Source organism: Montipora capricornis, chromosome 3, assembly GCF_036669925.1.
Source record: "Montipora capricornis isolate CH-2021 chromosome 3, ASM3666992v2, whole genome shotgun sequence".
Lineage (NCBI taxonomy): Eukaryota > Metazoa > Cnidaria > Anthozoa > Scleractinia > Acroporidae > Montipora > Montipora capricornis.
Genome location: NC_090885.1, coordinates 53,592,757 through 53,616,741, shown reverse-complemented (window position 1 = coordinate 53,616,741; position 23,985 = coordinate 53,592,757). Strand labels below are relative to the sequence as shown.

The following is a 23,985-nucleotide window of genomic DNA, read 5'->3' as shown; positions in this document are numbered from 1 at the left end:
AAGGCTAACTTAAATAAGTTCCCTTCCTTACTAAAAATTTGGCATCGCGTTTTTATCTTTATATGTATCGAAATATCGTATAGTATGTATCGATTTCATATATCGAAGTCACTCTTTTTGCAAAGAAGAGGAGTCAGGTTGGTTTAGCGGTTATCAACCGCGCCTCCTCCCTCTATAACCCGGGTTCAACCCTGATCGCGCGTCGTATGTAGGCTGAGTTTCAGTCGATCTCGATTTGGCTAGCTCTAGGGTTTTCCTCCGCGTACTCCGGTTTTCCTCCCTCGTCAAAATTGACTCTCAGTCAATTACATCCGGCTGCGGGCGAAAACCCTCGATAGGGATGACCTGTGTTATCGTTTCCTTTCATTGGATTAAATAAATGAATAAAATGGCTATCATTATTAACATCGTCGTCGCTCGTTCTCTTATTCTCTGTTGTAAAACATGAAGGAGTCTTAATGATAAAGGGAAAATTTACCAAATTCTGAACATATTTCCATCTTTCTTCATTTCTACTTTAAAACCAATAGAAAGCAACTTCTCTTGCTTAAATTTAAGTGAGGTGAGCAGGCGTCGAACCTTTCAAAGTAAGCTGTTTGTGTGTTCAGCTACTTGTCCCATTTGAGAAAACCGAAGGAGCTTTGGCCATCCGTGCAGTCGCGGAAAGTATCGTCGTAATTTTCTTTTATAGTAACACAAGACATTTTCAGTCGGAATTGCCTGTGTTGTTGCTTTTAGTTCTTCACATTAACGACATAAAAAGAGATCATTCTCACGCTTACTTGAGCAATTTCAGCAGTTACCGAAGTACTAAAAATCATTATATTCTATATTAAATGTAAAAGTTATTCTTGTGTTTATTTGCGCCTAGGTATTCCCTGGCAATTATGGATGCAGGCAATCTAGAATCATCCTCGGTCCGCGGTAATTCTTTTCGCGATGGATTCAACACAGCTCTGGGCGTGTACGGATCAAATGGATTGACAGTGGCCGATAATGTCATCTATCACACAGTGGGCTCGTCTGTGATAATTTCTGGCAAAAAACACAAACTCGTGCACAACCTTGCTGTTTTAAGCGTTTCAGAAGGTATTACAAGAAGTGAATGCACATTCTTTTTTCATCAGATCGATTTAATTCTCTAAAGCCTCCTGATGAAAAAGTTGCTAAACTTTCAGTTATCTGTAAGCAGTTACAAATTAAAGGTTTGGCAGTCGTGAACGGTCTCGTGATAATTGCACGTGCAATGTGTCTCCATCTTAGGAAGACCAGTGTAACTGAAGGAGAACCCCTTGGTTGGATTGAAAAGTGATCAATAGATAAAATCAAAAGCCTATGACCAAGCGTTTAACTCTGGTTCAGAAATCGGGTTTTTTTAGTTTAAAAATTTTCTTAATATTTGGATGTCCATATTTGGGCATAAAATTGGTGTCCTAAAATTCCCAGCTTTGTTCCAAGAATACAGTTGCAAGTTACACGCTTCAAAGTCATGTGGGCTTCAAATAATATAGATACAATAACGCACCAATGAGAAACGAACATTATTTCTGAGGTTTGGTATAAGTGTGAAACAAGCTTCTGGTTTACATTCGCTTACTCTTCTTGTAAAGTTTGAAATAGCTGTCACTTTAAGGGGGCACTCTCACGCTAAATTTGTTGATCAAAACTGGATAAAAATTTAACTTAGTGATGTAGCTCACGTGTACAACTTTCCTGACAAACCACTGCGAAGACATGAAATATCATATTTATGGCACGAAGAGGTATCAGTATACTTAATTTTTGGCGACTTTCTGAAGACATCTTCTCCAAACTTGCAAAAAAACTGGCCAGCTTTTTCAAGTTCAATGCATTTCCATCGTCTTTATCCTTGACCGCAAACAGCAAAGAATATCTTCATTGCTCTTCAATGGTTTATGGCAACAAAATTACAGCTTTATTTTTTGGTCGTCATCGATCCAAAGACGGCCGGCTTTAGTGTTTTGAATTTTCAATTAACTGGAATAACGTGGCACTACCCCTTTGTTAACTGAGGTATGTTGACGAAAGATAAGGTAAGGTAAAGTCGCAAACGAGCCACTAGGGCTCACACTGCCGGAGCTTAATCCGGTTTCAAGTGACATGGAGCGACAGAGAGTATTGCTACTCTCCCCTGCATAGGATGCTAGTCCATCGCAGGGTTTGCTCCCAGAATGTGTAGCCGGTACCCTTTTGTACACCTGGGTCAAGAGAGACAGCTTGGAGCAAACTTCCTTGTCTAAGGAAGCAGCAGAGTCACTCACTGAGCTGGGCATCGAACCAATGACCCTGTGGTTGGGAGTTCGAAGCCCTGAACACTGCACCACTGTGTCTCCACGAATGGTAACCCTGATTAATGTGCAAATAGTTTCAATGCTTGGCTTTTCCTCTTACTTGAACTAATTGCGAGGTTTTGACATCGAGTCCCTTTCTAACTGTCAGCTTTAATGTTTGATGAAGGTGATTCCCAGGTTTTGTATTGCGCAACCCTACTGCGCATCATATCTTGCGTATTTGGCGCGCTCATTAGCTGACGCACATTGATAAAATGGCGGATTTTCATTGCGACCAAGCTTAATCATTCAAGGAGTGGCTATTTTCTCCTTAACGAGTACGGTAACCCCAATTTTTTATTTCATATTTTTTTGCTGAGAAAGCTGTCTTCATGGAGTAGTAAAAAAACTTCATCAAAAATTTATGGCCAGATTTTGGCAATTTCATAAAATTGTAGGGAAGGAGTCATTACGAGTCGAACAGCCCACACTCAGGTTAAATCTATTGTGGAGTGTTAAGTACTCACAAAGGTGTTCAAATACAATTTTCAGTTACGTACGTGAATTAACCATAGAATTACAACGGTCTCTGCATTATATAATGGATTACATTTATAAAATCGAGCTAAATTTGTCCAATATTGGGGATGTGTGGCAATTGTCAAGTGGCTTAAATAGCCATATCGGCAGCGTCGTACCATGAAAACGAGCACACAGTGAACCCCTTTTATATCTCCTTGACATGTTACAACATTGTGCGATGTGCGATATTTCATCGGAAATCTGACAAGTTCTTTTTCTAGAGAATCAATCACCTTAATACATCTTACACCTTAAATGCGTCCTGTTATGGGATTTCCTGTTTTTCCTTTGTAAAGAAAACTGATAGACATCAAGGCTTTCAGCATTGGATGTGAATTTAAAGTCGATATATTTTTTCTTTGTTTTGTTTTTGCAGCAACTTACAAAGGGAGGCAAGAAGACAATAATAAGCTTTGGCACGCTTCCTTTGACGTTACAGGAGCGCCAAAGATTGTCTTTGAAAACAACGCTGCTTCTGGAAGCGAGAGGGTTGGGTTCAAAATTAGAGGTAAAAGCTGTTATCAGGAGGATCCGGATGAGAGCTGGGACGGCAATGTTGGTCACACCACCCTTCACGGCATCCATATTGGTTATGGCGATGGACTTCCAGGATGTCTCAAGATAGAAAATTTTTTGCTTTGGAAAAGCTGGGATTATGGCGTCTTTGCTTTTCCTTCTTCTCGTGTGATTGTCAAAAACACTATTGTGGCTGATAATACTATAGGTAATTTTTTTATTATTATTATTATTATTATTATTATTATTATTATTATTATTATTATTATTATTATTATTATTTACTGTGTTTGTTGCTGCACTAACCTTTCTTAGAACAAGTTTAAATATTAGGGTATTAAGGTACAAAATATTCTTCAAGCTATACATTTGCTAAGATTTTCGCACGGACAAACGTCTACATCAGGATTTTTCCCTTTCACAACGCAAACAGCGCTTCAACTTCAGGGTTGAAACTTACCTCTCAGTCTACGACAAACAAAATGACGTGTTAGCCTATGAAGATGAGATACACGAAGTTGGAACACGATTTCCAAAAGATGAGTATGGCTCGCCAGGGAGTGCGCTCGTTATGAATATCTTTGTTATGCTATTTTCCTCGAGTCTCTTTTCGCAACAGTAAAAACTACACCAGGGCATTTTCTTTTACAGTTTCACCTCATTCCATGATACCAAATCAGGTAAATGATGATTTTCAAAACAGTTTTGTTTTTCGTTCTGTTTTAGGGGTCCACATAAATATCTGGGGCCCCCCTGCCCTTTCACACCAAACTGCTGACAAGTTTGTTCATATTGATCAAGTTCTGTTCGTCGGTACCAGTGCTAGTTTCGACTGTTCTGACTTGACTGCGCCTCGAAACTCTTACATTACGTTAAACATGAGAGCGCCCCGTTGCTGGGGTGATGGAAACACCGGGCTTTTGCTCTCAACTTTTACTTCAGCACCCGGTTTAGCTCCTTTGTTTGCGTGGCATAACCTTGATATCAATCCTGCAATACGAGGAGTGGTCAGACTTACCCATGTTGAATTTGCGCATTTTGGAACAAAATGTGGTCGCAGTAGTGTCGCCATTACAAGTAATCCCAGTTCGCCAGATGTTTTTCATCCAGTTTACACAAAGGGCATTTCTCTGTATAACGTCGACAATGATAGATTATTTCACATCCCGCCTTCCAATATCGGGTGGATAAACCCCGGTGATTGTGTTGACATGGATTGCGATGGACACAAACACGTGTTAATCAAAGATGAAGATGGAAGTCTTATTGGAGTTTCCGGTGGAAGTGTTATCGCAAAGGCAGAGTTTGAGTGGAACGGGGATCCTCGTAGGGGACTCGGTAAGTGTCATTAAATTGGTAAATTTGAACTATGAATTAGCTTATGCACTTTTCCCTACCCCCTCCCAGGAGGTGGCGGAGTAGGGGGCTTACAATAGTTTCCTACAGGCAATAAACTATAATTTCCAGACCAACTGAGAGTGATTTAAAATCATAAACCGGAGATCAAGGGAGTACTTTGGTGTATTTATATGAACTGTAAATTGCATCTGCTGCTCATTTTTTCATTGAAGCTTGGTAGAGTGATCATTAGGCTCGATTCCAGCCGCTGTTCAGAAAACGAGCCCGCGCTCCTCCCTCGAACTCACTTTTCGGGGAGGAACGTAGACCGGACACAAGAGAGCGGCGGAAATCGAGCCTAAGTGGTCAGTTTTACGAATACAATACTGATAAAGAAACGTGAGACAAGCAATTAGCGAGAACAATTTACCATTTTGCATTTCTTCACGTGGTGGTTGGCTTTCAGATGACGCGTTACAATCTCAACCAATTAGAGGCCAGAGTGGGTTTTTACTCGTTTAACTTTCTTTCAAGGAATCAAAGCTATTGTTTATATGTTATCGTGTAAACTGGTGATGGCGATTTCTCGAAACAATTGTTTTAAGATAAGGCCAACAAGCTTGTCAACATTATTTTGCACTATTGCAGGTGATTACCGCATTCCCAAACAAATGTTCCCTACGGGAGTGGGGAACGCATCTGTTGTCGCTCCGCATCATGGGATTGTGCGCGGAACGCGCACGCAGAACTTCTGTTCATGGAATGCTGCATGGAATGCTTACAAGTGCTCTACTCTGGGTAGGTCTCTCAACTTATTAACAGAAGTATTTTTAGTTCGAATAGGCGAATCTTTGTTTACATTTGTTTGTTTTTGTAGCACAAGGCTGTCGTTTTCAAATCAGTCAGCCGAGAATAAAGTAATGAATATTGAAAGTGCATTGCATAATCTATTAGAATAGGCTAGTTTCGAATTGTGACGCAACAAAAGAACAGAGTCGAGATTCAAGGGCATAATCATCATTTTGTTATGTTCAAAACAAAGGAAAATGCAAATTATTCCCATGAACGTCGACTCACTTCTTTTTTTGCTGCATCATTCGAAACTAGCCTATTTGAACCCGATATACCACATGTAATCTCTGAGCAATGATGCTTTGAAAATTCGATATTTTTTAAAGGATGTATGGAATCAATAGCACCTTTGCCACCCAAGAATATATCACTTTTTAATGCCTAATAACTGGCTCATTATCAAAGCTAAAAGGCTTATAATTTGATATATGAATAATTTTAACAAGTTAGAGCGGTTTTCAATTGAGTGTCGAAAGTAATTAGTGAATTGCTTTGGTTTTGCATTACTTCACTCAGTGATTGGTTCAAAGTTCTCGCGCCACTTTTTCACCCAATCGGAATTGAAACCAAAACCAATCGTGGCTCGCGTGTGCACATTTTCCCGCGCTTTGTGTAGGCTACGTGTAATTACTTCGAGTTTTGATTGGTTTCCTTGATTGTCTCCGTCCTTTTTGATTGGCCAAAGTAAAGTAATTACTTTGGTTTTGGTTTAACGACACTCGATTGAAACTCGCTCTATTTTACCTTAGCATTATGCCTTAGTGAGTAAGCTCGTTTGTTAACTTATTGACTCCTGGAAGTGAGACTTAACAGATTTTACTCTGTCTTACGCCAACATATGTTAGTCTGTCTAACGCCAGAACATTTTACTCGTCATCTGGAGGGCGTCCTTGGGCGCCTTAGGAGTGAGGAAGACCTTAGACAGCAATGACCAGAACCGGGTTGCTGACCAGCGGTTTTCGTTAAAACAATGGTTTGCTGGGGGTGGTCAGTCTCGCGGGCTCAGAAAACCTAGTTGTGGTCATTGTTATTTAAGGTTTTTCTAGGAGTGAATGGGTCAATCAGTCAAAAACCATGTCCCGCCATTAATCAGTCCATTAATGAAAAAAAATGTAAACAATGACGTCAGCAAAAATTCCCTTATAACGGCCTATAGATTTTTTTGGCAGGGCTTTGAAACGTTTGTTTTCACCTTATTGCGCCAAATAATATGAAAGGTAACGATGATGTGGCCAATTGTAATTAATGCACCAATTAGAGCGCTGATGCCGTTCGAAAAAAATGAGTTTATTGGTTACCATGGTTTCGCACATAACAAAATAAAGTTTGTAAGATACTTTGCTATTAGCAAAATGGGCGACAACGGCTGTGTTACTTTTGTTCTGGAAGATAAAATCACTGGATTTTAGTGTAAATAAAGCGTTTTGTCTTCCCTTCGTAGATTACCATATGTTCGTTATCGAGAGTTTAGACGCTGACACAGAGCTGCGGAGGCTGTCTCCAGTAGCGGTTTCAGCCAATGGCTACACTGATCTGTTGAACGGACCAAGTGATCATGGCTGCTGTTTTGGGTACCATTGTATGGAGCGGATTTCAACATTCTTCTCCGTGGTGGCCGTGGAAAACAACTATACTTTATACTTTACTGGTTAGCAAATACTTCCCATTTATTTAGCATTGTTGACGTTTCGTCCGTTATCTTAGCCATGTCTTAAGCGACTGGAATTCCCTAATTCAGGACGAAAACGGATGTGAATAGGCACTGAATCTTACCGGCGCTCTGACACCCTGGCAACCAATTTAAGTTGTCCCGCCTTTGTAAATGAACCAACTTCTTGCCTCACTCCAAGTGTCCTACTGACGCTTTTTTATGATATTTGTTTTTACTTTATTTTATTTGCATAACGGTCCACAAGGTTTATGATTTATTTCTCACCATGTTATCGTGGCATGACAGAGAAACCAAGATGACATGAATCAGATACACGAAAAACGTGTAACCCGAAGCCTACAACTCCAATATCATTCATTGCGCTCATCATTCTCTCAGAATGTATAATGATAATAATTCAATTTATATATTCATTTATATTCATTTAGCTCAGTAATGCTGTCAGTAGCTCGTATTTTTAGTAATGCTCGTATCGTTTTTTTGCAGGCACAAACCCCCAAAACCTTCGCTTGACGTTATTAAACGCAGACACATCTCAAGCTGTTCGTGTGGCTATCTGGTATAACACTCGGCGTTTAGATGTCTATCGTGCGGGCATTTACGTTTATCCAACCAATGCTAGGCTCGACTTGAAACATTTTGCCTACAAACAGAAAGATGCCAGTCTCCCGGATAATCAATTTGAGCCCCCGCTCAGCAGTATCAGCGGAGCTAATTATTATGACCGGGATAGCCAACTACTTTATGTCGTTGTAAAAGGAAGTGTAGCTGTGGACATCAAGACTGCTCCAGTTATCCAGGTCAAGATAGGTAAGAGAGTTAGACGAATGACTGCAGCAAAATTCATGCTATAGAATTCACCCACAAATATTAGTCACTGCAACCAAATACTGAGAATTTGATGTTATATCAAAGCCGTAAGCACAACAAATATTATTGACTGCCACCAAATACGGAAGTTGCAAATGTTTCGCCCTTTTGATAGATCTTTTTTATTGATCATGATTTGCGCCTGCGCATATATATTGCCTTTCACAGTTACAGTTTGACTTTCTTATTACATATAATTTGATAAGTGTGACTGTTCGTAATCAATAGAATTCTTATCTTCTCTTTTAGGAGCCAGACCTGTCCATTTTAATGACTTCTTCGAGAATAATCTCATTCAAAATCTGGTGGCAATACTAAACATCGACGAGTCCCGCATTCGAGTGGTTGAGATCGTAAATGCTCGCGGAAAATCCCGAAGACGGCGAGATTCCGATGATAAGCCGATGACTATTACGATCGAAATCGGTGACGCACCCAGTCCTCACATTCCCTACACACCAGAGGAAAAATATAACCCTGGAAATTTAAGGTTAGATAAGTGCCATTTTGAAAGTATTATGGAATGGAGCTGATATAGAGAGGTGTTCAATTGAATATGGAATTAGTTCTTTATATTTGTCGAAGGGGCTGAGCGATTGAACCTATTGAGTAAACCTGAATTTGCGTTTTCCTGCCCATAACCAACGTCGGATGCAAATGTTTGCTTTGCATTATGATTGGCTCATTTCAGTTTTCAGTGTCTGCGTGTGCTGTGATTGGTCGAAGTATTTTGGTTTATGGCGCGCAATAGCTAACGCGCGATATACTGTTACGTTTTGTAATTCTGGTGTAATGAACGACGGCTTTTGGAAACCACTCTATCATGTCGCAAATTTATTGGTAAGCTTACGTGATACAATTTACTTTCACGGAAAGTGAGTTTCTATTTCTCATCGGCCTTTTTATGGTCGCATATGTTCCATGCTGAGGAGTTCGCCGGTGTGGTTATCAACTGAGTGTGTGGGCTTTGCGCATGCGTGATTGGCCACTAGTGCATGTGATGGAATGTTTGCGGTTTGCGGAATACTTTGGCAAAATCTGAAGAAAACAACAACAACAAATCACAAGCCCCCCTCGACTTGTTGGCACGAAATATAGAAGACAAGAAAACTAAACTAAAGTTCTTGATGATACTGATGATACATATTTTAAATGTTTTACAGTTCTACAACGTCTTCCCCAGTTACCATGGCAACGACAGCCTTGCCAACCCCGTCCCCTGACGAACAATACATTGATTTAAGTTCCTTGGCCACCCGAACTGTCCAGGCAGCGCAGACAGGACAAATGTCATCATCTCTTAATTTGGACATTTCGTCAGTTGAGGTCACCGATCCTGAACCTCCACGGAAGCTTCCTAAGGGTTGGAAAAGGGCGACGCCCGAAACTGGTAACTTTGCAATACTGTTTTCGAGTAGCTATTTAACCTAATTAAAAACTGAAATGTTACCATTTCTTTAGTCTGGCTTTTAAGTCAATTCTATCTATTGTAAGCGAACAAGAATGTAGAGGGCAACTCTTAAAAGCAAACAGTCATTGCTGGTCTCGATCGAATTTCCCATATTTCTCCCTCAACAGACTTTCGGTAAAGGGAATATAGCTCTAAAGCGGACAGTGGTTATATTTTTTAACAAACTTCCGGCAGAAATGCCATTTTCAACTCAAATAACAGGGCCGTAGCCAGAAAAAAATTATGACAGAGGCAATGTCCATGGTTAAATCCTCTTCGAAGTATTAGTGGTGTTTATGATGACTACATTTTAAAGACGACACTGGAATCACGCTTTTTATTTGAAAATCACGAAAAAGTGACTGAGGCAAGTGCCTCGGTTTGCCTCTTACTGGCTACGGCCCTGAATAAGACCTTTGGTATCTATGGATTATGGACACAATATATTATCTACGATTGATCGACACCTCATTCGACTTTGATCAGCTAATGCACAGCACCAAGTGTATAAAGATCTTTTTTACAGCCTGACGTCATAGGTTTATATCATGGTACTGGATATCATCAAACTGCAATCCATAGGCAATTTAAGTTCAAGCCATTTGCGAGCGATAGATGGGTCTTTCCCTATTTTATATGCTTTTAGGCCATAATATTCGTATTGCTTAGTGTCTTTGCTCCGATAGGGACGATTCTCTCAGAAATGTGAGCATAACCACTGCCCAAGAATGTGTAGAGTTTCGCTTCGGTTGCCATTCATCAATCTAACTGCGTTGTGTGAGCTCCTTGTTATCTATGGGAGGTGGAGATCGAGAGCAGGTTTCTACAGTGTCCGCTTCAGAGAAAGTTCACTGCTCTGGGCTCTTTAAAGGCCTGGTTTTCTTGTCTAACTGAGGTTGCTCGCCTATGGGAATGTATAAATGCAAACTGTGTACATTTTCAGTCTGAACCGGTTTCAACGTATAGGCTTTTCTGCTTTTTGTTGAGCCAAGAAAAATTCCCTTATTAATTGGGGAAGTCAAGAGATATACTCTCCCTGTGCTATAAATGAACCGCATAGAGGCTATCCAAAGTGAACTGCTGGTTTGTTTTTCAGCTGGCCCTAAAAATGGCACAGTGAGATTTGATCAGGAAGAAGCCATGAAAGAAGGCAACAAGTCCAATCCAATTCATGATTACTTAATTCCCGAAAGACTGACTCTAATACAGGAGCCATTTGGTGCCAATGAAACTGTGCCCTTTGTTATGCAGCCCAAGCTTGTCATGGTGGATAAACTAAATCGAACAGTCAAATCGCTTGGTCATGGTGAACAGGGAAGATGGTATGATGCATGTCTTGCTAATGTATTGACATTTCAATTCCATTTTTTCAGGAGAATATATACAGGAGCCTGCCACCAGGCCAATCTCAAGAGGACTTGAAATAAATTCTGATCCCTTTCTCAATCCCAAGGATGAAAATTTGCACTAAAGTGGATCAAACGAGTTTCAACAATACACTATTTAGAAAGGATTGACTCTACGACTGTGTTGCCATGTAACACACCAATTATTGATTAACAAAATGCTCTCAATATATTGTTACGTAATAGTGACCATAGCAACGGGAGAGTTATCTATTTTGTCTGAAAATGCTTATATCTTAAAACAGACTCGATAACCGTTAGTTTCATTACTGGAAAGTGATCAACACAGTTAAGTGAAAACTCTTGGCAAAAATTGTCTTTTAGGGGTGTTACATGAGATCGGGACGAACTCAGACCGTTATGAACTTGTACGAGTATGAAACTTTTGCAGCCGTTTACATGAAACCGGGATGAAATGCTTGGTGCATGCTTGGTTTGGGACGAAATGATATCTGTTACCAAATAAATTTATCGCTGACCCAAAAGCATACAGGCTGGACCCGGTCTGAGATTTGTTGTCATTGACATGCATGAGACTGGTACGACGAAAGTCTCTCGTGTCGGTCCAGCAACCGAGACGAAGTCAGACCGGTCTGAATTCATAGTCAGGCCCTTCTCATGTAAACGCAGAAAAAGAAATTCTTTCTGATCTCATGTAAATAACCCCTAAGTCATAGTTGGTTATATTGCGTCTTCTTGCATACTTGTAAAGTTAACCCAACGTTTTATGCCAATGACCTAATGCAGTAAACAGCAGCAACCAAATCAAACGGTTCATGCTTGAGCATGTGCATGAATTATGCTTTACAAGAGAGTTCGAGAGATGTGAAATTTTCTAACTCGAGGAGCACCCGAGTAATCACCCAAGTCTCCCAAGTGCTTCAGAACTCGAAGTACACTCAACTAAGAGCATGAAGCAATAGACCTTTTTTCAGTTACAGTGGCCATTTTGATTTCTATTGTTTCAAATAGCTATTATGGGATTCCCAGGGGGCAAATACATATCAATTCTTCCCCTGAGCATCCCATAATGTCTCTCGATACAATAGAAATCAAAATGGCCGCCGTATCTGCAAAAAGGTCTATTGTAGCATAGCATTAACAGGGCATTTTCTGCCACTGGCAAGGAATTAAAAGGGGAAAGGTGAGTTTTATTGCGGCATTAGCATCCACATTTAGAATGTGAAGCTCAAATTGCCTTTGAGATATTCTTCTCGAAAAGGCAATTCGAATTTTGAAATTATTTGTGGAAATTTAATTTGTCGATCCCTTCGGGTAAAGCAATAATCTTGCAGTGGAATTGTTTTTTAGGTTCGTAAATGCATTTCTCAAGCATGGCACAGGAGACCCAGAGGCTCTACTGGGAGGGAATATTACAATACCTTTCATCGATGGATGGGCAAACTTTACCAATTTAAACATCAGCCATAATGATACAGACTATATACTGGGATTCAAAATAAGCTTTCCCTTGGAAGCGAACTTCACAGCGTTTTCAGAACCGTTCGAAGTCAAGGAAAGAATACTTTATTTCACACTGGTTACTCAACCAAACGATGCAAATGAAACAGTTCCTTTTAGTAAGCAGCCAGTTGTTGAAGTCCGTGACGCGGCTAACAGCGAACTGGTGACGAATACTGGCTGGAAAGGAAGAAAGTGGATTTGTAACGCGTCATTGTTAAATCCTCAAAGCTATAAAGGTAACAGTTAGATTCAAAGTAGAAAACGAGAATTTTGTATATATTTCAAGGCCCTTGGGTTATTATTATTATTATTATTATTATTATTATTATTATTATTAATTTATTCTTTTATTTGTTTATTATTATTAGATAGTTGACGAGACGCTTGGTTATAATAATCGCATATCCAACAATAATTGAGTGAGATAATTATTTTTATGAAATTCTTACTATAATATTACAATATATATTCCTGTTTCACGTGTCATCGTAGAGGTCTCTGAGAAAGAAAACTGCTTCCTTCCCTCACAAGATAATTCCTTCGATCTCAGCAGTGTTCACCTTTCCACAGTTTCAATTTCTTTCCCATTTGAAAGTCTTATCCTCGAGCAATGTAATGTCATGATCTTCTTTTCTTTATTTAAACTTCCTTGCCTTTTTAGTAGCTCCAGGTGTAGCATTTTCAAGGAAAACGAAAATGGATGTTGTGTTCGCGCAATTTAATTTACCCCATGGACATAGCAATCTTCAACGTGCTAGAATTGTGTTGGTTGCAATGCAAGCACAGTAGAGTTACTATTTTTGTATATTGAAGGCAATCAAACGCTAGAATATTCCATTGATTACTTCTCCATTAACAGGAAAATAGTTGGTTTGTTTAAAAACGAGCCACCTGTCGAAGACGCAATTTTCCCTTTCGTAAACAAGCGATGCCATTTGGACGAGATTTTCACCGCTTAGTTTGTCGTTTGCAAATGGGGAAAAAAAACTTAATCTAGGACTAGATTAGCAGCGTATCGCAGTTAGAATTTTTTAAAAAAAAAAATTTGAAAAAAATTAGAAAAAGTTGATCGAACGATGTCGAACTCGGCTTAAAAGCCAATTCACTTAACCTCTACACTACCGAAACAACGGATAGGCATTGGCAATTTTAAAGTATTTAAATGAAGCTAGTCCTAACAATTTGCTGAAAGCTAACCTAATAAAAAAGGTTGGTTACTAAGAACGGCATCGACCGTCAAAAGTGGGATCGCTTGTTTACGAAAGGGAAATTGGCGTCGAAGACAGGCATTTGAATGTGAACCATTTCGCATGACCACATGACCTGCTGTTAGCCAAATTATCTGTCTATGGTCTTAATAGCAGTAGCTGCTTATTGTTGGAGAATTATCTCACAGATCGTTTTCAAAGAGTTAAGCTTGGGGATCAATTCTCCAATTGGTGTTCTCTTACTAGAGGAATACCACAAGGATAAGTATTGGGTCCCTTATTGTTTAACATCTATATGGAGCAAGGATGGCACAGTCGGTTAGTGCGCGGCCTTGGTGCAAGAGGTCCTGACTTCGATTCCCGGATCTCGCATCCTTGTTTCGACTTCTCTCCTTTCCGTGTAGCTACGTAGCTTTAAATACCCGTAAGACGGAGCACTGATGGAGAGGGGGGAGTAAAATGAGGTTTGTCAGTTGAATTACTGTTACGAGTTATCGGCGTTAAATATGGTTACTTTTCTTTACTTTATTAATGACCTATTTTGCGTTAGTTTGTCATCCAAAGTCAGCGCATATGCTGATGATACCCAGATATTCTGCATTGGTAATGATTCCTCATTGATCCATCGGCATATGCAAAGCGATCTTCTCATTGCTTGTGAGTGGTTTAAAAGCAATGGTTTATCGGTCAACCCTGACAAATTCCTCACCATGTGGTTGGGTAACACCATGGATATGCCTACCTACGATCTTGGTAGTAGTGTCATTAGTTAAGTTCAAAGCATGAAATTGCTGGGTGTTACAATTGATAAAGATCTCAATTTCACTGATCATGTGGCGGACATAGTACGTAGAGTTAGCAATCAGATACAGGTTATGTTGTTGTTGTTTGTTGTTCGCCATATCATTTTGATTTTTGTTACCTCGTTTTACGGAAAGTATGGCATAGAGCGACTTTCATACGACCTTGAAAACTAAACGTAAACAAAAATGCAAAGCATTTAATTGGCTTATCGAACAAAAACAAACGAGCGCGAATTTTCATTGGCTTAGCGAACACGGATGCAAACAACGTCATCTCTCCATGGACCTTTCTGGAAAGTTTCGCTTTGACGTCATTTGAAATGCAGTAGTATGATTGGGCAATCGAACTGTTTACCGCCCATATTAGGAGTTTCCTTGGAGGGAATAAGGAGAAGCTTTGTTTTAATCGTGCCAAACATTGGTCCGTTAAACAAATTGCGAACACTTTTTCAAGGTCATACGAAAGTCGCTCTATCTAGGCGAAAATGTTTTACTTCAAGGAACAAACGTGGATTTTTTTTTAGCGAAGATCATATGGGTGATGTTCACGTTTAACACGGTGTTTCATTTTCTCTTTCAGGAAATCTAGGCGGATCAACCAGTGTAGAATTTTTTGCTGGAGTTGCAAAATTCAGTGATCTCTCAATTCATCACGAGGGTAAAAACTACATTCTGAACATTGAAGCGTTTACGGTTCGACCTTCTAGGTACCAGTTCTCCAAAAACTCTGAGCCGTTTGAAGTAAAAGAGAGAGTCCTGGCTCTCGTTATCACTCAACAACCAGGTAAGTCAATAGTCAATACAGAAATTCAGAATTATCACACATTAAACGGCCCTTTATTCTACAATTACTCTGTTAACTCCATGCAGCCTTACGTTTTGACACTTGTTTCTCAAGGACAAAAATTTGCTTATCATAAGATACCACTTATATAACCCCTTCCGACACTTCTGGCTCTGGTGTGGGGAATTTCCTAGTTGGCCCAACTCCCGGTGACACTGAAGACTCACAATTTGAACAACACAAAATAACCACGTTTATTGTCCCGAACTCGCTCAAGAAAAAAACAACAATACGTTGATTTTACGTGTTCCGGAAACGATTTTTATCACATGATTCAAAACTCGAGAGATTAAAGTAATTCGATCACTTAACAACAAATCAAAATAAATGTTACAAGTTCAGTTCATTGGCGTGGCGTAGTCACGCTGTCACAGAACTTTCTCTACACTGGAGAGAACGAACTTCCTTTAAAGGAAGCCTCCAGGTCAACAAAAAAGTAACCTTAAATCGTAGGAAATAACCTTGACAGTCCAATCAGTCTAAAAAATATACCAAAGAAAACGTTTGTATCCGATGTAGATAGGTTTTAAAAATTTCCTGGACGTCGCCATCTTGAATAATTAGGGAGCTTACGAAACGAGGACGACGACGGCTACGAGTACTTCATTTAAAAATACAAGTTCGCGTTATTCATATCACTACAAAACTATTTCATGTCGTTTCGCGTTAAAAATGTGTAGTAACTATCGAGGAATTAAACCAGTATGAGTGGGTTGAAAGCGTAGAGAGAGAACTGAAAATTCATCGTCATGTGCTAACGTCCTCCACAGAACCTTGAATTTGGTGATTTCACGTCGTCATTTAGGAGATGACATCTACATCTACATCTACATCTACATCTACATGTTCCAGCACTCGGCAAAGTCCCTTTTTGACTTGTGGCTTTTTCTGCGTAGGTGGCCTCATACACCACAAGCCTTTTTAGAGACATCACCGCCAAGCCGGCCACTTCTGCTGGAGGGAACAGGACAGCCACAACACTGGGGACTTTATCCCCTACTCTTCTCGAATAGTGTTTGGGTTCTTTAACGTCCCACAGGGAACTAATGAACATGGAAGATATTTGTGAGACGGGGCCTACGGTTTATAGTCCTTATCCGAGAAGACTTGAAAATCTAACCATTTGCAGATGAGATTACAAAGGCAGCACTTTCTCCTCAGTTATTTTAAGATCCTGAGTGTTGATCCGGCCGGAGTTGAACTCACGACCTCCCGCATGACAGCCCGATGCTCAACCAACCAACTGAGCCACCGGTGCGCGATGACGGCAAAGAAATGTACCAAAATGTAAAACACACGTGCAGAGCCATTGTTTTTGCTCACTAAACCTATTGTTTTGTAGCGTCGTCGTTTCGTAAGCTCCCTATTGTGACGTGTTACGGTTCCCCTATTGTTATTGGACAAAACCTCTTTGTGTCAGAACAATAGGGCAAACCGTAACACGTCACAATTATTCAAGATGGCGGCGCCCACGAAATTTGAAATTGAAAATAAGCGATTTTAAAATTCTGTTTTTCTGATATAAACACTTTTTTAGGAAATAAATTTGGAACAAATTTGTTTGGAAACATTACTTCCATCGGTTTAAACTTATTCTGTAGTAAGGGTGGAGGTTCCCTTGAAGGTCTATTCCACTGAACTATGATATAAAAAAAAAGGATTTATTAAAAACTGAACTACGGGTGTCAGATTTCCGATTTCGCCGGACACAGGCTATCAGTTCATATACCTACTCTACCTAATTTGGTCAAGGAACGCTTCAGCAATAAAGCGAACTGAAAACATTTTTGTAGCTCTGAGGAAAGTGGCCGACAAAAGCCGTTTTAAACCGGAATTCACCGAGGCAGAAATCGGTGCTTTAGTCGACAATACTACCCCCGGGAACATCATGGAATTTTTAATAAAACGATTATTCTACTCGGACTTGCTGGATATAAAATGACTTGATTATAACCAATTTAGCGCCTCGTTGGTTATGTATCACTTCATATCCAGCGCGCCCTCGTAGAATAATTCCGGTCCGCTCATCTAAATGCAGGTTTTTCTTCAAAATATCCGATACATTTCAGAGCGAAGATAGTAAACGTTTATCAACAAACGATGATGTGGTGGTCTCTGACATTTAAGCGACTAGCTACAAATGAGCCACGAAGACGGACTTCAATCCTTGTTGATAGCGAAACGGCTGACACTTCGATTACACCATACCTCGAATTTCTCATGAATTCATGACTTAAAAAGTTTTTGTTATTGTAGATGCTGCACTGGTATTTCGACTGCTCTGCTTTGCTTTCTTGAGGAGATTGAATCACTATTTGTGCGCTGAGTGTTTAAAATTCTGCATGCGACAGTGGTCACCATATTGTCTGCACCTCTCCAAACTTGAAAAGTTCAGACTCAATTTTTCAAGTTTCGATTCAAAAACCTGGCGCATGCGCGTCCGTGGCAGTGCCCCTTAAACAATGGCAGTTGTTCTTTTACTAAAGCTGGTATTTTGCCTTGCATCCCGCAGGAGATTGCAACGACACTGTTTCTTGCGGTTTTCAACCAATCCTTGAAATCCAGGACACTGCTACAAACACTCTGGCGGGTAACCTGGGTTGGCGCGGACGAACTTGGACGGTGAACGTTTCTATGGAACAGGGAGCGAGCAATAATGTCATATTGGGCACATCTAGGTTCCAGATTCCCCGATCAGGGCGAGCCGAGTTTAAAAACATAAGCTTCTATGACGTGGCTGCTGGTTATAGAATGAAGTTTGAAGTTACCGTTTCGCCCCATTCGCAAACCTACTCGGGAATGGATGCCATTTCAAACGTGTTTAATGTAAACCCACGGAAATTTTATCTGGAAGTCGTAACCCAAGCAGGGAATGCAAATCAGTCCGAGGTATTCGGCAAACAACCAGTGGTGGAAGTTCGTGATGTGGGTACTCGAGAAATAGCCACGCCGTTAAAGACTCCTTGGAACATTGCAGTAACCCTGTATTCCAATCCAAAGCCTGGAAAGTCATTCTTAAATGGCACATTCAATGTTTCAGTCCAAAACGAGCGTGCTGCGTTTACAGATCTTCTTATAACCGTGTATGGGCTTGGGTATAAGTTGATGTTTGAATCAAACTACGGGCACAGTGTCGTCTCAGCGCCCTTTGAGGCAAGTCATTTTAACAAACAAATACTATATCATTTTTGCAAAAACTTGTAAATCATTGGATGATGAGGCAGAGTGTGATGAAGACTTTTCTAGATCGAGAAGGGTGTTATTCGAACGAAGCCAAAAGGGAAAGGTGATCACACCACTCGAGATCTGCATACTTCATCATATCACACAAAAGCCGAATCAATCAATTTATAGATGTATTCAGTACACTTCTCAGCCATTTTGGCACACTCTAAGCGCGGTTGTGACGTGACAAGCCCGATACAACGTTGGCTGATGACGTCACAGTGGCTATGTTGGTTTCCTTGACAAATTTTTCTGGAATTTAACTAATTTTTTGTGAAAATTTGACCAGTACCCTCAGGTGTCTTGAGTCTTTCTTCACATCTTTGTCTTTCCCAACAAGCAAGCTTTCTGACAGAGTGAAGTTCTGTCATCCAAGCCTATTCTTTTTACTGATGTTATTATTATTATTATTATTATTATTATTATTATTGTTATTGTTATTGTTATTATTATTATTATTATTATTATTATTATTATTATTATTCTATCTCCTTTAACTTTATGCCGATTTACAACACAATAGCAGAGCCCATTCCTTGGGCCTAGCGCTAAAATGAGGTAGAAGTCTATCCTATTTGATAAAGAGTGTCTTTCTTAGGATGCGATTATTATTTATTATGCGATTATTTATTATTATTATTATTATTATTATTATTATTATTATTATTATTATTATTGGCTAGGCGGCCAATTCAAAATTAAAATTAGTCGATGATTGCCCAATTTTGCGGTCTCATTATTGCGGCCAGCTTAATTTCTTGCATTGCTTGTCTGCTCAATTCACTTGCTGCAAAGTTTCCATAGTGTTTTTATTGGTCAGATTTTATAGTGTTTATGTCCAGCTCGTGGATGAAATCAGACGTTTTTGTTCCGATGGTGGAAATCTTGGTTTTCTATTCATTTTTAGGTCAGCTACGTTAATGATTACTCTCCAGTCTTCACTTCCTTAAGTGACAAACTTGTCGTCAATATTTCGGAATCGACATCGGTTGGTTTCAGCGTCATTAGGATCAAAGCCACAGACAAGGATAAAGGCAGTCAGGGTGACGTTTATTACGCTTTAAGCGGGGGCAATACCGGAAACAGCTTTACTATTAATAAAACATCCGGTGTTATCACCAGTGCTAAGGAACTTGATCGAGAGACAACTGCGATCTACAACCTCGTCGTCAAGGCTTATGACGGAGCCGTCCCCGAGAAAGTCCGGTTTACCGAGGGACACGTTGTTGTGAATATCACAGATGTCAACGACAACGCTCCACAGTTTGCCAAAACAGTTTTTACGGCAAGCGTGAAGGAAACGGCTGACATAAATGACGTCATAACGCGCGTGGCTGCCCTGGACCGTGACGCCGAAAGTAATGCAGTGTTAAAGTTTTCCATCACATCCGGGAATGCTGGTGGCTTTTTTGACATAAATCCATCTACTGGAGAAATTCTCGTTAAAAAGTCGCTTGACTTGGAAGGAGCACTGCCACCCTCCCTTAACTACACTATGGGTAATTAAATGTATTTTGTGCTTTTATTTGTAATATCGCTGTCTACCCTTAGTTGTTGGCCCAATCGGACCAAAACCGCAAAAAGATACTTTTTTTACGATTTCAGAACAATAGGCTTTCTCTTGTGAATGGAAAGAAGTTTAACATTAGGCTAAGACAAACTTTATTATCCTTACTGATACCATTTTGTTAGAGATAAGCCTTATCTTCTCCAGTCCTCTCAAGTTGGGAAGAGAGCATCTTTAGTCACAAGAGAGTGACTTGTGTGCTCGAAAAAAAAGGGTCTCACCATAAGATTCGAGCCACCTGTAGATTAGGGCGCTTTCCATTCGATCAAAAATTTCGAAAAAAACTGGGTAAGAAATCGAATCGAATGGAGATATTCCGGAAAAAGAAATTCGGAAATTTGCGCATACCTGGCGAAGAGGTCCTGAACTTCCAGAATTCCGGAACAAGCGGAAAATCCACTGCTATTGATTCATTCCTCCTCTCGCACGATACAATACTCGTTGATTTGCATGGTTTCGAGAGGCCAACCGGAAAATGCTGTTCCAATTGCCACATGAAATTATTGCAGTTTTTACTAAAACTTCCGGTCGAATCGAAAGCACCCTAAATCACTTTGGTTACATCTTATTGTTCTTTCCCCAATCTGAATCATTTCAGGTGTTCACGTAACTGATATGGGTGTGCCCTCGCTGACCAATTCCACTACAGTTTTCATAATCGTTTCACCAGTGAATGAGTTCTCGCCTCAAATCACTCACGCCCCGTCGGATTCCGTTAACGTTAAAGAAAACCAAGACATTGGCGCAGGTTTGGTACTGTTTGACGTGAATGCCACAGATAAAGACTTCGGACCGCAAGGTAATGCTATCTTTATCATTGTTATTATTAATTACTTAAAGGTGTTGAAAGTTGCAGGATTTTTTGCAATATTTGCAGTTTCACAAGGAGAGTGAATACCTTGGATCCTTTAAATCTCCCAATTTTTTTTCCCTTTACTCCCATATATTATGATCTCAATCCTTAGCTGATAATTTTTTTTCTTTCATCACTACAAAGATCCCTTATGATTTTCAAGTTGATATTAAAAAGCGATGATACTGTCCAAGGAAAGTTACAATCTCTGTAATCTTATGCAAGGCGCACGGCCCGTTTCCGGTGTTTTACACAAAGAGAGAATTTCAGTAACGAATGTTACGTTCTGCTGTTCATTTTTCCACAGGCCGAGTGCACTATTCCATCAACTCTGGCAATGATGGAGGGAAGTTCAAAGTGGATCCCTCTTCTGGCGTGGTTTCACTCTTATCACCGTTGGATTACGAGACTGCGGCGCAGCATACTCTAGTCATCCGGGCTTCTGATAGTGATCCTAGCGGACATGCGCTGTTTGCTGATTTTACCCTCAACGTGTTGGTGTATGACGTCAATGATAATTCTCCTACATTTGCTAACCCCATGACTGTTATTGATGTGCCAGAGACACTTTCAGTGGGTAAGGAAAAGCTCTATGATAATTCGAAGAATAATAAGCTGGACTTTTTTTTTATTTTCTAATAAATAGGCCCCTTGGTCACCTCCCAGTACCATTCTCAGTGCTTCTCACTGTTCAACGCTGCAATTCTGGGTTCTTTACCCATATTAAAAGCAGCTAAACACGGAGGATATTCACTCTATCTTCCAAGCAACTGCAATTACATTCAGTTGCCGTGAGAGAGGAGGGTTAAGATTTTTGTTTGCCTTAGATTGCTATCCAATAAAGGAATGCTTTAACCTCTCCTCTTTTGGTCACAGCGGTGTCACCGCGGTCATATGAAATTCTTTATCATGTCCGATTTTAACTTGTTTTTCTTTGTTTGCTTTCTTGTTTATAAAGGGCAAATCGCTACAATAATCCAAGCTAACGACAGCGATGCCCGTGAGAATGGCCGTGTGAGTTATTCCATCGTTTCAGGAGACCCGTATGCATATTTTAAGCTTGATCCAAACACTGGTGAACTCGCAACACAAAAGAGCCTCGACTTGGAGGTAGCTCGAATTTCTAATTGGACTCTCACACTCGTGATCGTGGCAAAGGATCACGGGAATCCCCCATTGTCCAGCAATGCGACGTTTGTTATGAAGATCAACAGCGTCAATGAATTCACGCCTCAGTTCACTCAACCTGGGCCTGTTCTTCAGATAGCAGAAGACGCTGCCGTGGGAAGTTTGCTTTATTGCGTGACAGCGACAGATAATGACTTTGGACCCGACGGATTAGTCGCGTGAGTGGTCATTTTTCGTTTATTTTTTCGTTTTAGAAAGATACTTGTGTTAGGGCCAACTACAAGTTTTTCAATTTTTTGCTGGTGAAACACAGCTAGGGTTTGCCTTTTGCTACTAAGTTCCTAAATTTAATGTTATCAACCCACATTCCTCGTACTGAAGACATAGTATTTCTAAAGTACTAATATTACTTTTTCGTGATAACAGATATCAGATTCTGAATGGTAACGAAGACAAGCGATTCCGCATGAACTCGTCTTCAGGAGAAATATTCGTTCACGCCCCTCTTGACAGGGAAACAAAACCAACGTACAGTCTCAAAATAGAAGCGTCTGACAGCCCGACAAACCCAGCCAATCGGCGATCGATTGTCACCTTTGTTAACGTGACATTGATGGATGTTAACGACAACAAACCCATCTTTAAAGCAGGGTCCTACTACGGTGCTGTCAAGGAGACCGAGGGCGTGGGGAATGACGTCATTGCGGTCCAAGCTACCGACGCTGACGAAGGTACGATATTTTAATTTCTCAATCGATGATGGTCGTTTTATTCCATAGAGTATAGTGCTCTCATTATAACAGCTTCTGTCTTAGGACTGCGGTAAACAAATCAGTTAATTTCGATCCATTCGTTCCAAATTTAGTGCTGTCGTTTCTTTACAAGAGGCTCACCAAGTATCAGATTTAGTTACAGTAGAAGATACTAAGCGTCTTCAGTTTTCCTTGCTAGTTGCTTTATCAGAAATTTATACTTCAAAAGCGGAAGAGGAAATGATGGAAAAAGTTAGCAAAAGCTTTTTAATTCTAATCGTGGTTTTTTTTTTTTATCTCAGCCCTGGGCGGTCAAGTTCGTTATTATATAAAGTCTGGGAACAGTCATGGATTTTTCAGAATTGATTCTGAAACTGGAACAATTCGTGTCCAAAAGAGTCTTGATTTGGAAACTCAGGAACACGTTGACGATCTACTTTACACTCTCACAATCGAGGCACGAGACAGAGGGACCCCGGTATCACTTAGTAACGAAGTGCTCGTCACCATAGAGATACTGAGCGTTAACGAGTTTGCGCCAAAACTACAGCATTCTGATCATCTTTATGTAAAAATATCGGAAGACCTCGCCCATGGTTCAAAGATATGTGACATAAATGCCACAGATCAAGACTTTGGACAAGATGGATTGCTTACGTATTCTATAATTTCTGGAAACGAAGGGAATCACTTTGCTATCAACTCCAATACTGGTGTTATTTCAGTGAACCGTGAACTGGATTATGAAACTATTGTCCGATATTCCCTTGGTATACGAGTAAGTGACAGTGCACCCCAAGCTCAGCGGTTTTCAATCGATGCCAAAGTGACAATAAGATTGACAAATGTGAATGATAGCGGAGGCGTTGATGTCATCATTCAAGAGATGCCAAGCAGAATAACACCCCCAGGGGACCCTGCTAAGGAAGTTGGTGTGTCTTCCAGCACTCGGATATCAGTGGTGTTGCTTTACGAAAATGGTTAGTGACTAAACAACTTAAGAGCAAGAGCCAATACAACGTAACGGAGAGGATGTTAATTTTTTTTTTGCGCCATATTTTGGCTGGCCAAACCAACCCTCTTCAGTTATACTGGGAATTTGCATTGTTAAGGCTTTTCTGGTAGATGAATTTGGTCGCAGTACCGAGAATACGTATCACAAAT

At 40.2% G+C, this 23,985-nt stretch overlaps 1 protein-coding gene across 1 annotated transcript in view; it reads left to right on the top strand.

The window, feature by feature from the left end:
* LOC138043387 (fibrocystin-L-like) overlaps nucleotides 1-23,985 on the top strand; it is an 88,367-nt gene that overhangs the window by 50,227 nt on the left and 14,155 nt on the right. The window contains exons 36-53 of the mRNA XM_068889633.1: nucleotides 872-1,089; nucleotides 3,250-3,597; nucleotides 4,116-4,727; nucleotides 5,376-5,525; nucleotides 7,021-7,227; nucleotides 7,738-8,061; nucleotides 8,371-8,611; nucleotides 9,285-9,511; nucleotides 10,668-10,893; nucleotides 12,289-12,677; nucleotides 15,033-15,236; nucleotides 17,809-18,449; nucleotides 19,429-20,020; nucleotides 20,687-20,887; nucleotides 21,249-21,518; nucleotides 21,900-22,287; nucleotides 22,496-22,800; nucleotides 23,124-23,801. Of these exons, the coding sequence (XP_068745734.1) occupies nucleotides 872-1,089; nucleotides 3,250-3,597; nucleotides 4,116-4,727; nucleotides 5,376-5,525; nucleotides 7,021-7,227; nucleotides 7,738-8,061; nucleotides 8,371-8,611; nucleotides 9,285-9,511; nucleotides 10,668-10,893; nucleotides 12,289-12,677; nucleotides 15,033-15,236; nucleotides 17,809-18,449; nucleotides 19,429-20,020; nucleotides 20,687-20,887; nucleotides 21,249-21,518; nucleotides 21,900-22,287; nucleotides 22,496-22,800; nucleotides 23,124-23,801 (6,221 nt within the window). The remainder of the gene's footprint in view (nucleotides 1-871; nucleotides 1,090-3,249; nucleotides 3,598-4,115; nucleotides 4,728-5,375; nucleotides 5,526-7,020; nucleotides 7,228-7,737; nucleotides 8,062-8,370; nucleotides 8,612-9,284; nucleotides 9,512-10,667; nucleotides 10,894-12,288; nucleotides 12,678-15,032; nucleotides 15,237-17,808; nucleotides 18,450-19,428; nucleotides 20,021-20,686; nucleotides 20,888-21,248; nucleotides 21,519-21,899; nucleotides 22,288-22,495; nucleotides 22,801-23,123; nucleotides 23,802-23,985) is intronic.